Raw genomic sequence first — 15673 nt, forward strand, 5'->3', positions numbered from 1 at the left:
CCGACACTTGGGGCAATCTACAGCAGCCAATTAACCCAGCAACCTGCACATCTTTGGGATGTAGGAGGAAGCAGGAGCACCTGAGGAAAACCCACATGGCCACAGGGAGAATGTGGAAATTCCATACAGACTCACAGAGGTCAGGATCAAGCCTGGGTCTCTGGAGCTGTATTGTGCAGCTGTGCGGTCCCAAATGTACTTCTAGAATTACTCAATGCAAAAATTAGGGCCTTCAGGAGAGGAGGAAGCAGGGGGAGAAAAATCGGAGGGAACAGAAAGAAGAAAGATCAATAAGATTTTGTTCTGTAAGTGAAAGATCAAGGTGACTCTTAATACTTTTAAACTAGTTTGTATTCATGATGATCACCTTGTTGTACTTAAAGGTTTGCAAGTCTCTAGATATTGGGCAGGTGGCCTCTCCCAACCCTCACTAATCTCTTTTTCCCCCATATCACGTCATGCACATTCATGACAACCTATTTTTTAATAGTTTTTAAATAAAGTTGCTGGTTGTACACACACTACAGTATATTGTTTGGAGTTAAGTTGTCTGGAATTATGTCTTTGCATGAACTGTGTGGAAATGTAACTTCAGAAAATATATTAATTCTGTAATAAAAACTTTCCAGGAATATAGTAGGTCAGCTTAAACTAATGGCAGCCCTAGACTCATATGGATCTGTCAGTGCCCTAACGATTGAGCATTTCCACTGGAAAGTGCAATAGACAGGGAACTGTTATTCTCTGAGCCACTGTACTAACTAAACCTTCAAATACCCCCTCCCTCCTTGTACACCTCCCGCATCAACACACTCCCTTGCACCACAGAGTCACAGAGAGATATAGCATGGGGACAGAACCCTCCAGCCCACTGAGTTCAGACCAGTCATCAATCACCCATTTTACACTAATCGTACATTAATCCCATTTTTATTTTCCGTATCTCCCTCCCTCACACCCCACCCTCTACCGTCAAACACTGCAGTCTAGAGCACATTCAAAAAAGCAGCGAAACCAGTGCTGAATAGGGCCATCCTTAGCCACAGCTTATTGGAGCATTGGTGCGTTTTATTGCAAGGCAGCCACGATCAAAGTTCCATCATCCTGGGAAGCATTATAATCCAGGGAATCTGGAGGAGTCAGTGGGGAAGGGGAGCACATAATAAACACATTCAAAATGAGAGAAACTTCCAACAAGTATGATCTCAAAAATTGGCAGGATCGAACGAGAAGAAAGCATCATAGGTTGTAAATTGCGCCTGGGTTAATGGTTTCCAGTGAAACACCTGTCTTTTTTTTTTAAAACAAAAGAGTAACTTTCCATGGAGGGGACTGAGATCTGAATAAGCATGGGTCTGATACCTTACAGTCAAGGCTGTGTGGTAAAAGTTAGGCATAAGCTGCATAACATAGGACAATAGGACACATCACATGGTGTGGCTTTGTGCGAGGAGGAGAGGCGGGTTAGCTCCTTGGGTGTACATTTGCTTACACTGATAAACTTGGGGACCGGAATCTGCTCTTGTCCCTCGGTGATTGTGTAGAAAAGCATATCCTCCAGTCCTGGCATCAAGCCCGGTTTGTGCTTCCTCCTGGGGATAAACAAGCGCAGTAACTGTGACAAATGTATCACAATTTTCAACAAAGACCCATATTGAAGCTGACCTGATTAGCGTCAACTGGATCTGTCCAAGCTGGAATACATTGAGTTATCTGTAAACTACACAGCAGGCCACCATCCAAACTATTGGTCAGCAATATCAGGCTGGTCATTTAGTTTGCTTTGGTAGCAGACTGGTTGACATCTTAGCAATAAGTTTGATTTTAATATTGGCTTTAAATAGTGAACAAAACAAATTTACGTCAACATGTTCACCATTCAAATAAAGTTGCAAAGCCAGCAAGAAACATTTAATTAGCACCTAGTAAATATTCCAAGATGCTTTGAAGAGAAGGACGCTGAGCACTATTGGAAAAGTTCAGCAAGATAGTCGAAGATACTGTAGATTTGGAAGAGGTTCTAAGGATAGACAAATGTAGCAAGAAAGAATGTGCATTTACAAAGGACTTCATTGTGCCTTTAAGGTTTCCCAAAATGCTTCACAAAGACAGGAGAATTTATAATGAGGAATAAAAATAGCAGAAAAATTAAAGGATTTCTTTGTATCTGTCTTCGCACAAGAAGATACACAAAACCTGCCAGGTACAGTATATTAGAGAATCAAGGGTCCAGTGAATATAGGACAGAAGGAACTATTAGTCAGAAAATAGTACGAGAGAAGTTGGTAAACTTGAAAGCTAAAAATCCCAAGGACCTGTTGATTTGCATCCCAGTACTTTGAAGTGCTGACTTTAGAAAAAGCAATTGCTCTGGTTATGATTTTCCAAAGCCCTACACATTCTGGAATTGTCCCTGTGGATTGAGCAGCAATGTTTAAGAAATGAGTAAGAAAATGGAACAACCTATCCTGACATCAATGGTTGGGAAATTACTGGAATTTATGAAGGAGGATGTAACAATAGAACATCTTGAAAAGAATAATAGGATTGCATGGAGCCAATATGGATTAAGGAAATTTACATTTGACTAATCTGCTCGAGATCATTGAAGACTGGTTCCCTCATATCTAGAGTAGATAAGAGGGAACCAGTGAATGTGGTGGGTTGGGATTTTCTGAAGTTGTTCAAAAGGATTCTATGCAGGAGGTTGATTAACACAGTTGAAGCAGATGAAATTAGGGTTTATGTACAGAGAAGGATTGAGAATTGGCTGGCAGACTAAAAACAAGGAGTGTGAATAATCAGTTCATTCTCAGATTGGCAAGCCGTGACTAGTAGGTATTGCAGGGATCATTGCTTGGTCCCCGCTTTTTACAATTCAGTCATTATGTGCCGTGTTGTATAATGTGGGCTATCATGATCTTCCATTTGTCTTTAAGCTGATTCTTTTCTCTGTCCATGACCATGATTGTTCTTTGCAAATTTTTCTACAGAAGTGCTTGCTATTGCCTTCTTCTGGGCACCGTTGTTACAAGATGGGTGACCCCAGCCATTATCAATACTCTTCAGAGATTGTCTGCCTGGCATCTGTGGTCACATAACCAGGACTTGTGATGTGCACCAGCAGCTCATATGACCATCCACCACCTGGTCATGTGACCCTGATCGGTGGGGTGGGGGGGCGCACGGGAGTAAACAGGTACTACGCCTTGCCTAAGGGTGACCTGCAAGCTAGCGGAGGGAAGGAGCACCTTACACCTCCTGTGGGAGAGACGTATCTCCACCCTGCCACCCATTTTTACAATGTATACCAACAATTTAGTTGAGGGAAACAAATGTCATATTTCCAAGTTTGACCATAACATCTTACTGTTTTCCACAGTATTAAACTATAGGAGGGGCTGTGAGTACAGCAGAGGTTGCAAAGAGTCTTCAAGAGGATTTTCCCCAATGGATAGGGCCTTGACACCTGAGATTGTACCTGGAATACTGTGTACAGTTTTGGTCTCCTTGTATAAGAAAAGACATACATACAAATGGACGAGGTACAGCAAAGATTTACTAGAGTAGTTCCAGAGACGATGGGCTTGCTATGTGAGGAGAGGGTATGTGTGATAAATTCTCTAGAGATTAGAAGAATGAGAACAACCTCATTATATCCAAAAACTCTTGAAGAGCTTGACTAGCTAAATAGTGGGAGGATGATTTCCCTGCTGAGGAATATGGCTCTGGGGCTACAGTTTTAGAATAATGAGTAGGCTGGTTTAAAGCTGAGATGAAAACTTTCTTCAGTCAAAACAGATGGATTTCTGAACATCAAGAAAAATGGGGATCGTGCAGAAAAATGGTGTTGAGATAGACAATCAGTTATGATCTTAATGAATGGCAGAACAGGCTGAACGAGTGAGATGGCCTACTCCTGCTCCTACTTATGTTCATATAAAACAAAGGGTGTTAAAGTGCACTCATTATATTAATAAACAGCAGTGAATTACCATACATCCAAATCCCATCAACAAGAAACACTAGTTATTCTGTTGTTGGTGTTTGCATGGACACCAGATGAATTCCCTGTATGTACTTGAATAGTGCCACAAGATTTTTTTACTTTCACTAGAACCACTTGGAAAATGGCTTGGTTTTAATCCTTCAAAAAGTAAATGCGAGGTGACTGATTATGGAAGGTGTTTCTGTATGTGGGACCAGTAAAGCTGAAGATCTATCATCCCCTCAAAGCTAATCAACAAGATTCAAGACCTTGACCTCAATACCTCCTAGTGCAATTGGATCCCGGATTTCCTCACTTGCAGACCCCAGTCAGTTTGGATTGGCAACAACATCTCCTCCATGATCTCCATCAGCACAGGAGCCCCACAAGGTTGTGTGCTTCGCCCCCTACTCTACTCGCTTTATACATATGACTGTGTGGCTAAGCACAGCTCCAATGCCATATTTAAGTTTGCCGAAGACACCACTGTTGTTGGCAGAATCAAAGGTGGTGACGAATCAGCATACAGGAGGGAGATTGCCGCAACAACAACCTCTCACTCAACGTCAGCAAAACCAAAGAGATGAGTATTGACTTCAGGAGGAGGAAACCAGAGGTCCATGAGCCAGTCCTCATCGGGGGAAGTCAGAGGTGGAGAGGGTCAGCAACTTTCAATTCCTCAGTGTTGTCATTTCAGAGACCTGTCCTGGGCCCAGTACGTAAGTGCAATTGTAAAGAAAGCACGGCAGCACCTTTATTTTCTGAGAAGTTTGCAAAGATTCGACATGACATCTAAAACTTTGACAAAAATCTATAGATGTGTGATGGAGAGTATATTGACTGGCTACATCACAGCCTGGTATGGAAACATCAAGGACCCTGACCATCCTGGCCACGCTCTCTTCTCCCTGCTGCCGTTAGGAAGGTGGTACAGGAGTGTCAGGACCCACACCACCAGACTCAGGGACAGTTATTACTCCTCAACCATCAGGCTCTTGAACCCGAGGGGATAACTTCACTTGCTCTATTACTGAACTGTTCCCACAACCAACGGACTCGCTTTCAAGGACTCTATCTCACGTTATTGACATTTATTGCTTATTTATTTATTATTATTTTTTCCCCCTCTTTTGCATGTGTAGTTCATTGTCTTTTGCACATTGATTGTCTACCTGTCCTGTTAGATGCTGTCTCTTCCTGATTCTATTATGCTTTTTGGATTTTCTGAGTATGCCCACAAGAAAACAAATATCATGGCCGTATGTACCTTAATAATAAATTTACTTTGAACTTTGAAGTTAGGGCCGAGAGAGGCTTGAAGTGTAGAGGGAAGAATTAGAGTATTGTTTGGGAATCAAGTCTTGAGGAGGGTGCTGTGGAAGAATGGGGTGAAGGCAGGGAGGGAGTGAGGAGGAACATTGAGTTAATATTTTGGGGAGACATCAAGCACTGAGAAACCGGAGAGCAGGAATAGTAAGCATTTTGGTGAATGTGGAGAGCTTATAGTAAAGTTGGTAAAGTGGCCTTTAGGGAATAAGATCATAAGACATAGGAGCAGAATTAGGCCATTCGGCCCAACAAGTACTGCTCCACCATTCCACCATGGCTGACTTATTATCCCCCTCAACCCCAACCTCCTGCCTTCTCCTCATAGCTTTTGACACCCTTATTAATCAATCTCTGGTTTAAATCTATGCAATGACTTGGCCTCCACAGCCATCTGTGGTAGTGAATTCCACAGATTCTCCACCCTCTGGCTGAAGAAATTCCTCCTTATCTCTGTTCTAAATCAACATCCCTCTATTCTGAGGCTGTGGCCTCTGGTCTTAGACTCCCCCAGTATATTCAATAGGTTTCAGTAAGATCCTTCCTCTTTCTTCTAAACTCCAGCAAGTACAGGTGTTTACCTTTCTCATACGTTAACCCTTTCATTCCCAGGATAATTCTTGTGAACTTCCCCTGCGCTTTTCCCAATGTCAGCACATCTTTTCTTAGATAAGGGGCCCAGAACTGCTTACAATACTCCCAGTGCGATCTGACCAGTGCCTTATAAAACCTCAGCATTACATCCTTGCTTTTGTATTCTAGACCTCTCGAAATGAATGCTAACATTGCATTTGCCTTCCTTACCACTGACTCAATGTGCAAGTTTACCTTTAGGGAATCCTGCACTAGGACTCCCAAATCCCTTTGCACTTCTGATTTTTTAAAATTTTCTCCCTTTTTGGGAAATAGCTCATGCCTATATTCCTTTTACCAAAGCAGATGACCGTACACTTCCCGGCACTGTATTCCATGTTTGCCCATTTTCCCAATCTGTCGAAGTCCTTCTGTAGCCTCTCTACTGCCTCAGAACTACCTGCCCCTCCACCAATTTTTGTATCATCTGCAAACTTGGCAACAAAGGCATCAGTTTGTCATTCAGATCATTGATATATAACATGAAAAGAAGTAATGGAGGTAAGCTACATTCCAGCAGCGGTAGGTGATATTGCTGAGTTAGAATGGGCGACCGTGTTGAAGCACACGCCTGTTGCAGTTGTGAAGCAATCAATGCAGCCACAGAACTCCGAGGGTGGAGGGTGTGGGTGGTAGTAGTAAATGGCAAACAGCATTGGCATGCATTCTTGCAGAAAGGGCTGGTGAGAGGCGGCAAGCAGGAAGGGGTTTGCAGGGTGGGGGTCGGCTCTCTCTCGCCTTCGTGCAGCAGCTCACAATCAGTTTAGAAGCAGCTAAAGGACAAGGTACAGGTCACCCTGCCTTCTCAACCAAAGGATGTCATACAGGCAGAAAGTTGAAACAAAATTAATGCGCAAGGTGCATCCAGTCGAGGTACAGTCACTATGAAGACGGAATACGTTTCAGTGTTAAAAAGGGGAAGTCAGCACAGAAGGACGGTACTGTAACTGTACCAGATGGATTCTGCAACCTCTGAACAAGAATTATCCAGTCTGAAGTGTCTAATTTGTTTATTTTTAAAGATACAGCATGATGACGAGCCCTTCCCACCCAACGGGAGGAATTAACCAACTAACCCATAACCAGAGCACCCAGAGGAAAGCCACAATCACAGGGAAAATGTACAGTGGCGGAATTGAACCCGGGTTGCTGGCGCCGTAATAGCGTTTCGTTAACCACTACGTGACTGTGCCGCCCTTTTAACAAAGGGATACATTTCAGTTATATTGTGTCTTATCGTAACTTGCAGAAGCATCTCAACATGGGTCACACTGGTAAATTAAATTGAGTTATTATTGTCACATACACCGAGGTACAGTGAAAAACTGTTTCACATGTCAGCCATACAGGTCATTTCATTACAACAGTACATTGACGTGGAACAAGGGAAAACAATAACAAAAATGCAGAATAAAGTGTTACAGTTACAGAGAAAGTGCAATGTAGGCAGCCAATAAGTTGCAAGACCATAACTCTTGATTGTGAGGTCAAGCGTCCATCTTATTGCACTAGGGACCGTTCAGTAGCCTCATACAGCAGGGTAGAAGCTGTCCTTGAGCCTGGTGCTGTGTGCTTTCAGGCTTTTGTATCTTCTGCCCAATGGGAGGGGTAGAAGACAGAATGTCCACGATGGGTGGGGTTGTTTTCCAGAGGCAGTGAGAAGCGCAGACAGAATCCACAGTGGGGAGGCGGGCTTCTGTGATGCGCCGAGCTGCGTCCGCAACTCTGCGGTTTCTTGCGGCCTTGTCCAAAGTAGCGCATGAATTATAATGTGAATTAATTTAGTATGTGGATAAAGGTTTAAACAGTTTTGCTCACAGCATGGCCTCACAAGTTGGAGTGGTTGGTTGAGATGGGCACGTTGGCCTAGACGCTACAAAAACATCCTGTCCTTCTCATAGTGTCATGGGATCTTTTTACGAATATAAAGATAATGAAGTAAGCACCTGAAGGAAGCTTCCAGACTTTATAGTTAAAGTCTTGGATCACGCATAAATCCTGCCTTCTCAAAGGTGGGAGTATTGTCCATTCAGCCAGACTGATACCACTAGAGTCTTTTTACATTTGTGCAGGGTCTGACTAGCTAAAGGTTGTGAACTTTATCAGATGGTTGATACAGCATCAACTGGAGGTTTGCATAAAAAACCTGTCAAACTCCCGATGAGCCATGAATAAAGCACTCCTGGAAAGACTTCGTAAACCTAAAATATATTTGTCTACAGTATGAAGAGGCAAGTGATTTTCTGTATTTGTGAGTAGCAGGCGGTGGTCTTGGGCACATCCTAGTGGTAGGTTTCAGCAAATTTTCAGAGGCCTAAAGGTGGGCTACTGGCCTCTGCATCATGAACGTTGCATGGAAAAAGCAGACCCAGTTAATAACATACGGCAAATCGCTGACAAGATGCTTATGATGCAAATGTAACTGTGATCATAATTGACTGGAATTTAGATTGTGCTGGCCCTCCTGAAGCAACTGAGGTTAAGGCTGTGTCCAAATAAAACCAATGCTACAGAGCATGGCTAATTTTATGTTACAGTTTTTAAAAATTGTTGACGTCTTAAAGTGTTTGCAAACTGATGTAGAAGTAGAGCTAAGACGTGTTCACAGGGCCTATGATAAAGTACCTCCTTACAAACCCCTTTGGAACAGAGAACAATGTTATATTAAAGAGATATTGTTAACTTGGATTCTGAATAAGGTGCTGAGTTAGGAGGGACAGAGATTAATGTTGAATTGATGTTTTTGAAAATGGAAAGAAATATGCTTTACGATTCCCTAGGTATTAGGACTATTCTTTTTCTTGTTGTTGGTAACTAACCTGAATTGGGCACAAAACTTTGAAGCTTACAAACTATGCAAAACTTGACAAATATAAAATATGAGCATGAAATTAGGAAACTTCATGAGAACACAGCCAGACTGATGAAATGGTGAATATGTGATGATGCACTCTACTGTGAATGAATACGAGTGACATGAATTAGGAGAAAACTTGGAGACAGGATAAATCTATTGTGGGCTGTTGGATGGCAGTACGTTCATGAATTGGAATTGGATCTTTGCAGAACTTCCAAGGTGACAAATTGATATGGTTGCAGATCTGACACTTGACCTCATTAATCCGGGCGTCTCTACCCAAGACTGGGCTGGAGTTATTGTTTGGAATTCTGGGTCCCATACTTTAAGAGGGATATCAAGTTCTTGGCAAGGGTAGAGATATCAAGTACAAGAGTTTCAGCTATTTGGAAAACCTGGAGAGGCTGTGTTAGTTCTCCATAGACTAAATAAGAGCATCTGAAACTACAAGTTTAGTCAAACCATGGAGTATATTTCTACATCGCCAATTCATGACACTTTGTGGTGGTCCTTCACTTTCTGTGTCACAATGCCAAGTCCCTGTAAGTAGCGTGATATTTTGTATCAAAGGAGCATCGCATTTCTAGGTAATGTAACAGATGGGCTGAAAGGGTTTGCAATATAAATAATGCCTTTGTAGTAAATTAAATATAAATTTCCATGTTAACTTCATGATTAAGCAAGTTCTGAACAGGTACAGGTGAATTGGTTGGGGATGAAATGATGACTTGGAAGGGAAAGATTGACTTAGATATGCTCTATCAACATATCTAGCTATATTGGAGGCATTCTCTAACTTTTTTTCATTTGTTAACATGATAATGGAATTTTTGAGATGGTTATTTACTTCATTATGATGTTTGATTCTAAACATGGTATTGCCTTATTGATCACTAACTTGATTTTTGATCAAGTTAGATATTTATAGGACTAAGACAGAATCAAGAATAGTTGGGAGGACATTTGAAGAGTTCCTCCAGTATCCAATGAACATAGGACATGCTGTACAGGCCCAACCATGATGTTGTGCTCACCTTTTAACATGGTCCAAGATCGATTAAACCCTTCCACATAGACACACCATTTTTCTTTCATCCAATTGCCTATCTAATTTCTTAAATGTCCCAAATGTATCTGCCCCTACCACCATCTCTGGCAGTGCATTCCACATACCCACCACAGTGTGAAAAACTCATTCCACACCCCACCCCATATTTTTCTCCAATCACCTTAAAATTATCCCCACTCATATTAGTCATTCCTTTCTGGGGTACAATGAGGACCCAAGGCTTCAGGTGACAGGTGAAGCTTCTGATAGGGAAGGCTTAGATCAGCTCCAAATACAATATTTCATGGCTGGTGCTAAAATATGAAAGAATATGTGCTAGTTCTGATGAAAAAGGCATTAACCTGAAATATGATCTTTATTTCTCTCTCACAAATCCTTACTAACCTGCTGTGTATTTATAAAATTTCCTATCTTTGGTTATGATTTCTGACATTAGTGGTTCTGAATATTTGGATGCTAGATACATCAGAAGCTATGGGAGCTGCATTGCTATTAAGCCACCAAGAACATCGGCAGGTCTTACTAAACTTGCCATTGTCCAACTGTAACAAGACGCTGGGTCAGCAAGAACCCAGGATGCAGACCTTTGCCATCTGTTAAAGGATATCTGAGGCTAATCAATCCAGGTACAACATTGCCAGTAGTACCATTACCTTCATCTGTTGGCATCCATTTTATTCCATGCTAGCAGTGTTGTATCACCTACAGTCATGCACATGTTGAACAGGTGTCTGATCCATTCATTTGGATAACTATCTGTTTCATCCACTTTTCTCCTGAAGATCAATCAAAGTGCCAAATAGGTTCCTACTGCCCCTCTGGCACCGTGTTCCTCCTATCTCATCCTGGGAGCTGCCCAGAGTTACCTCCTGAGGTGACTGAGTGCCATACAGTGAAGCTTTCTGTTCTGTGTGCTGGTGCTCACTGATGTGGCTAGAAGACTGCGAAATGTTATGAATTCTGTCTTGTCCTGGTTCACTGGAATTGTTGGAGTGCTACCATTGCCAACATTGCTATCTTTATGAAATAATCCCCAATAGAGCATTATAAAATGGCAATTGTATATGCTGATTGCGTGTACAGTGTATCTGTCAGTGTGAGACAGTTTGAGGGGAAGAACTAAGAAGGACCCACCTACAGCTTAGAGGATACTTCAACTCCCTTTTACTGCTGCAAATCTTCAGAAGGACTAGCATGTTTGAACTCCTCCAAAGTAGCTGAAAGTTGATCTGAACCCACCTACTTGAACTTGCAGCATAAAAAAAACTCCTCCTGAGCAATAAGTTGGCACCTGAGACACTAGGTGGGTTCAGACTGTTGTCTGCATATCCTTTGGAATAAACTCCAGCTGAAGTGTGCCTTAGGGTAAGCATGATGAATAATCAAAATCATAAAGGCAGCAAAACGTATTTGGCAGCAACATGGACACAGGAGTAGATGTGGGAAAACACACTGTGGTCTGTGCATCTGTTAAACACTTGGCTTACCTTAGCAGTGTCTTCAGGGTATGACATCTTCTCCCATGTCTATGCCTAGCTCTTGGAAGTACTGCCATGCAGTAATGCAACCAGAAGACTAGGTTCTGGCTGTCAGTTTCCGAGGGAGACGTGGCTGATAGCACACTGGGAACACCTCATGCAGGAAAAGATACAATATCTCCCGGTTACTCATCGCACAGACGCCACTCCGCACTTATTGAAAGGGGACCAAGAGCAGTAACCTGGCTTAACCAAACAGATCAGGAAAATCCAAGGCTAGGTTGTTTACTGCTCTTAGCCAATGCACGGTGGCTTGACATCGGTGCGTTACCAAAAGGGGGAAAAAGCCAGAATTCCCAACAATTCTTGCTATGTGTGAATGGAGAGTGGATGGATCTGTCTTGCCTATTTCCAGTCCTACTGCCAAACCCGAATGAATGATGAACATCTCACCAAGTACCCAAGATCAGTTGGCACCCGGTCAAAAGCTGTGCAGAAACCAGAGGAAGGGAGGATGAAAGCTAAAAATGAAAGGCCTTTCATATATGACTCCAATATAGTTTGGGAGCTTCTGCGCAAACTCGGTGCCTTGTGGACTTCCGGAGCATGCTAAAATCTGAAGAGCGATTGATAAGTTTGTGGCCTAAGGTAGAAGGAGTCAATTTTAGAAAACCTAGCACATTTATTTTTCCTACATTTACACACTTAGTCCAGCGGTCGTGGAGCATACGGATGCCTTCTTTGTAGAGGTCGGCGTCTTGGACCTCCAGAAAGTGGTCCACAGCAGGGGTGATTGATAAGTTCGTGGCCTACGGTAGACGGAGATGAGTTATTAACTTCAAGCTTTCTGCATAATCACTCAAAGAGTTGAACTGCACGTGCATGTAACGAGAGCTGTATAACTCATCCCCTTCTACCTTAGGCCACGAACTTAACAATCACCCCTGCTGTGGACCACTTCTACAAAGAAGGGATCCGTATGCTCCACGACCGCTGGACGAAGTGTGTACATGTAGGAAAAATAAATGTGCTAGGTTTTCTAAAATTGACTCGTTCTACCCTAGGCCACGAACTTATCAATCACCCCTGGTATTTTAAACAAGCATATTCATTTCGTGACGTAAAGATTTTAATGTTATCATTTTGCCAACTCATTGTAAAACATAGCAATCTTCCAGCTCAAACACGAGGAAATTTGCAGATGCTGGAATTTCAAGCAACACACATAAAAGTTGCAGGTGAACGCAGCAGGCCAGGCAGCATCTCTAGGAAGAGGTACAGTCGACGTCTCGGGCCGAGACTATTGCCCGAACATGATAGCAGTTCGATTCCAGGAACTGAGACCAGCCACACAAACGGTGAACTCCAATTGCACCCAATTATTAAACTTTTTCGAATATATTGAGAACGTTCAATGTTCCTCTTTATTAGAGTGTTAACCTTCAATAGCATAGTACATAGTATCTTTGATATCAAGAACGAATAAGAAAAAACGGTACTTTAGGGAAGTGTGGGCTTTGGGAGATTTTGTCACAGAGTAATACTTAACTGAGCTTTATAAAGCGAAGGGACTAGGTTGTGTTCGAACAGGTAGTTTAGGGAGAAATTGGAGGACACAATAGCAACACAGACCAGAGCCAGGCTAGAAACCCAAAGGTGGATCACTCCCCAAACAATAATAACCCTCGGAGACGGGCTGCTCTCTCCTGGGGGCACTGACTCTCTTAATTACCAAAGGCGAGAGCGGGACTAGTTTTTGCTCTGGGTGTAAATTCCTTCTGGTTGGTAATTTACCAGGATTAACGTGGTCTCCTGAGCTAGGAAAAGGATTTACAGATATCAGTCTCCTAACTGGCCTGTCTTTAGTAGCTCTGGATGAAGTGATGCTCGTGACAGCGCATCCTAAACACAAGAGATTCTGCAGATGCTGGAAATCTAGAGCAACGCACACAAAATGCTGGAGGAACTCAGTAAGTCAGGTAGCATCTATGCAGCGGAATAAACAGTCGACATTTTGGGGTCCAGAAGTTCTTAGCCCGAAACGTCGACTGGTTATTCCTTTCCACAGATGCTGACTGACCTGCTGAGTTCCTCCAACATTTTGTGTGTGTTCCTCGTGACCGTGCAGTTGTGTGGCAAAAACAAACCCTGAATGGACCGGAGGGTTTTTTCCTGCAATTCATTGTTGAATATTTAATATTACCAGAATGTTGCCTACAGATAACCTGCAAGTATTTCCTTCAGTTGTACTATTCGCTACGAGTACCCTCACCCACAGAGAGAGCGCAAAACGATGTTCAAACTCCACTTATAATTGGAGCCGCATTACTGGAAACTCAAACACAGCAAACTGCAGATTAAATGATGCGAAAAATAATCCCAAGTGGTTAATTATTTTTAAAAGGTATATTTCGACGGGAGAATTTCCATACCACCACACGAATGTATTTCTATTTATAATGTGTTACACTCAAAGTGAAATATTACAATACATCTCGCGTTGGTTCATTTTATCTTATGTGTGATTCGTGCAGACTCTGAGCATCACTTCTTTCAATCAACCACCACAGTCTAAAACATTTTAAGATTAATATGAACCCTGGCATTTCATCCATTTTCCTCAATTACTTCGGGAAGATTCGGAAAACTCGCAGCGTTTACCAAGTCAGATCCTTTCTGATTACAAAAAGGGACAGACCTTCAGTGTGAATATGAAGCGGGTTGGAGTTCAGGTCTGTGGGGTATTTTTACTCACGGTTCTTTCTGTGTATCCTCGTCCTCTTGCTCTCTTTTGACCTCGGACTCGGTAGGGTTGAGGAGAGGGGTGCTGTCATAACCACTGACGTTGCTCGTCGCCCGCCATCCAGGGCGATGTTGCCATTTCAACAGCCAGTGCATAAGGCTGTTGGGTTTACCCAAACTATTGACAGCTCGAAAGTGACAGACTCCTACAGTGAAGCCAGGCAGTGATTTTAAACGGTACATTCCGGAAGGGTACAGATCAGATTTCCTTTACTATGTAAGACCCCCTTTCTTCCTTTACCTGTCTAGTTAACCCTCTCTATTGTGTTCCGTCACTGTGACAAATTGTTAGCTACTTCGCTTCTCTCCCATCTATAAATTCACGCTAACGGTGGACACGCCACGCAAGCAAACTTTACAAAAGTGGGCGGGACGATATCCTGGTTTGACGGCGAGTGTCCAACCAACTGCTCCTTACTCCAGAAGGCGAGGCACCAGCATGTTAGGCTGCTCGGCTACACGTGAGATCGGGCAATTTTAGCAGCAGCGGGAAGGCTGTGATAAGATGAGCCGGGGTGCAGGAATTGCAGGCACCTGGCATTGGTTACGAAGTGGGAGGCACTGAGTAGGAAATGTGTCATCTACGACCTTCTGTCGCTTCACTTGAAAAGTGGCGCACATTTAAACTCCCAGAGTAACAGCGTTTCCCGTGTAAGTAACGATGACTAATGATCTTTCAATCAACCATTGTGAAGTTACTGTCTATGGGATCTTTCTGGACAAAAATTGGCTGTATATTTCCTACGTTACACCAGTACAGACACTTTAGAAAGTACTTCATTGACCCTAAAGCTGTTTTGGGATCTGACATGGTGAAAAATTCACGAACACAATATTAACAAAAAAGACGCAAACAACAGGAATTCTGCAGATGCTGGAAATTCAAGCAACACACATAAAAGTTGCTGGTGAACGCAGCAGGCCAGGCAGCATCTCTAGGAAGAGGTGCAGTCGACGTTTCAGGCCGAGACCCTTCGAAGGTCCCTCTTCCTAGAGATGCTGCCTGGCCTGCTGCGTTCACCAGCAACTTTTATGTGTGTTGCTTAACAAAAAAGAATTTTTTCTGTGGCTCAATAGAGAAATACATTGTCACATAAGCCTTATCATTGTAACAGATATACTGTACACTCAATGGCCACTGAGCGTATGTTTGTGGTCTTCCGCTGCTGTACTCCTCTCTACACACCACCTTACTCCGACTTCTCCCCACTCCTTTCTAGTCCTCATGAAGGGTCTCGGCGGAAACGTCGAGTGTTTACTCTTTTCCATAGTTACTGCCTGGCCTGTTGAGTTCCTCCAGCATTTTGTGTGTGTTGCTTCTGCTGCTTTAGCCCGTCCACTTCAAGCTTCGATGTGTTGCGCATTCAGAGATGCTCCTCTGCACACCACTGTTGTAACATATGATTATTTGAGTTCCTGTCGCCTTCCTGTCAGCTTGAACCAGTCTGGCCATTCTCCTCTGACCTCTCTCATTAACAAGGTGTTTACACCCATAGAACTGCTGCTCACTGGATGTTTTT

The 15673-nt window shown here is 42.9% G+C and overlaps 1 protein-coding gene across 2 annotated transcripts in view; it reads right to left on the bottom strand.

Moving 5' to 3' along the window:
• The window catches only part of LOC134340581 (glutaminase liver isoform, mitochondrial-like), a 74037-nt gene extending 59553 nt beyond the window's left edge, over positions 1-14484 (bottom strand). For both annotated transcript variants that reach the window (XM_063037995.1, XM_063037994.1), the window contains exons 1-2: positions 14107-14484; positions 1493-1592 (exon numbers count right to left, since the gene is read on the bottom strand). In XM_063037995.1, the coding sequence (XP_062894065.1) occupies positions 1493-1592; positions 14107-14336 (330 nt within the window). In that variant the 5' untranslated portion in view covers positions 14337-14484. The remainder of the gene's footprint in view (positions 1-1492; positions 1593-14106) is intronic.
• Between the last annotated feature and the right edge of the window lie 1189 nt (positions 14485-15673).

This window comes from Mobula hypostoma, chromosome X1 (genome assembly GCF_963921235.1).
Source record: "Mobula hypostoma chromosome X1, sMobHyp1.1, whole genome shotgun sequence".
NCBI lineage: Eukaryota > Metazoa > Chordata > Chondrichthyes > Myliobatiformes > Myliobatidae > Mobula > Mobula hypostoma.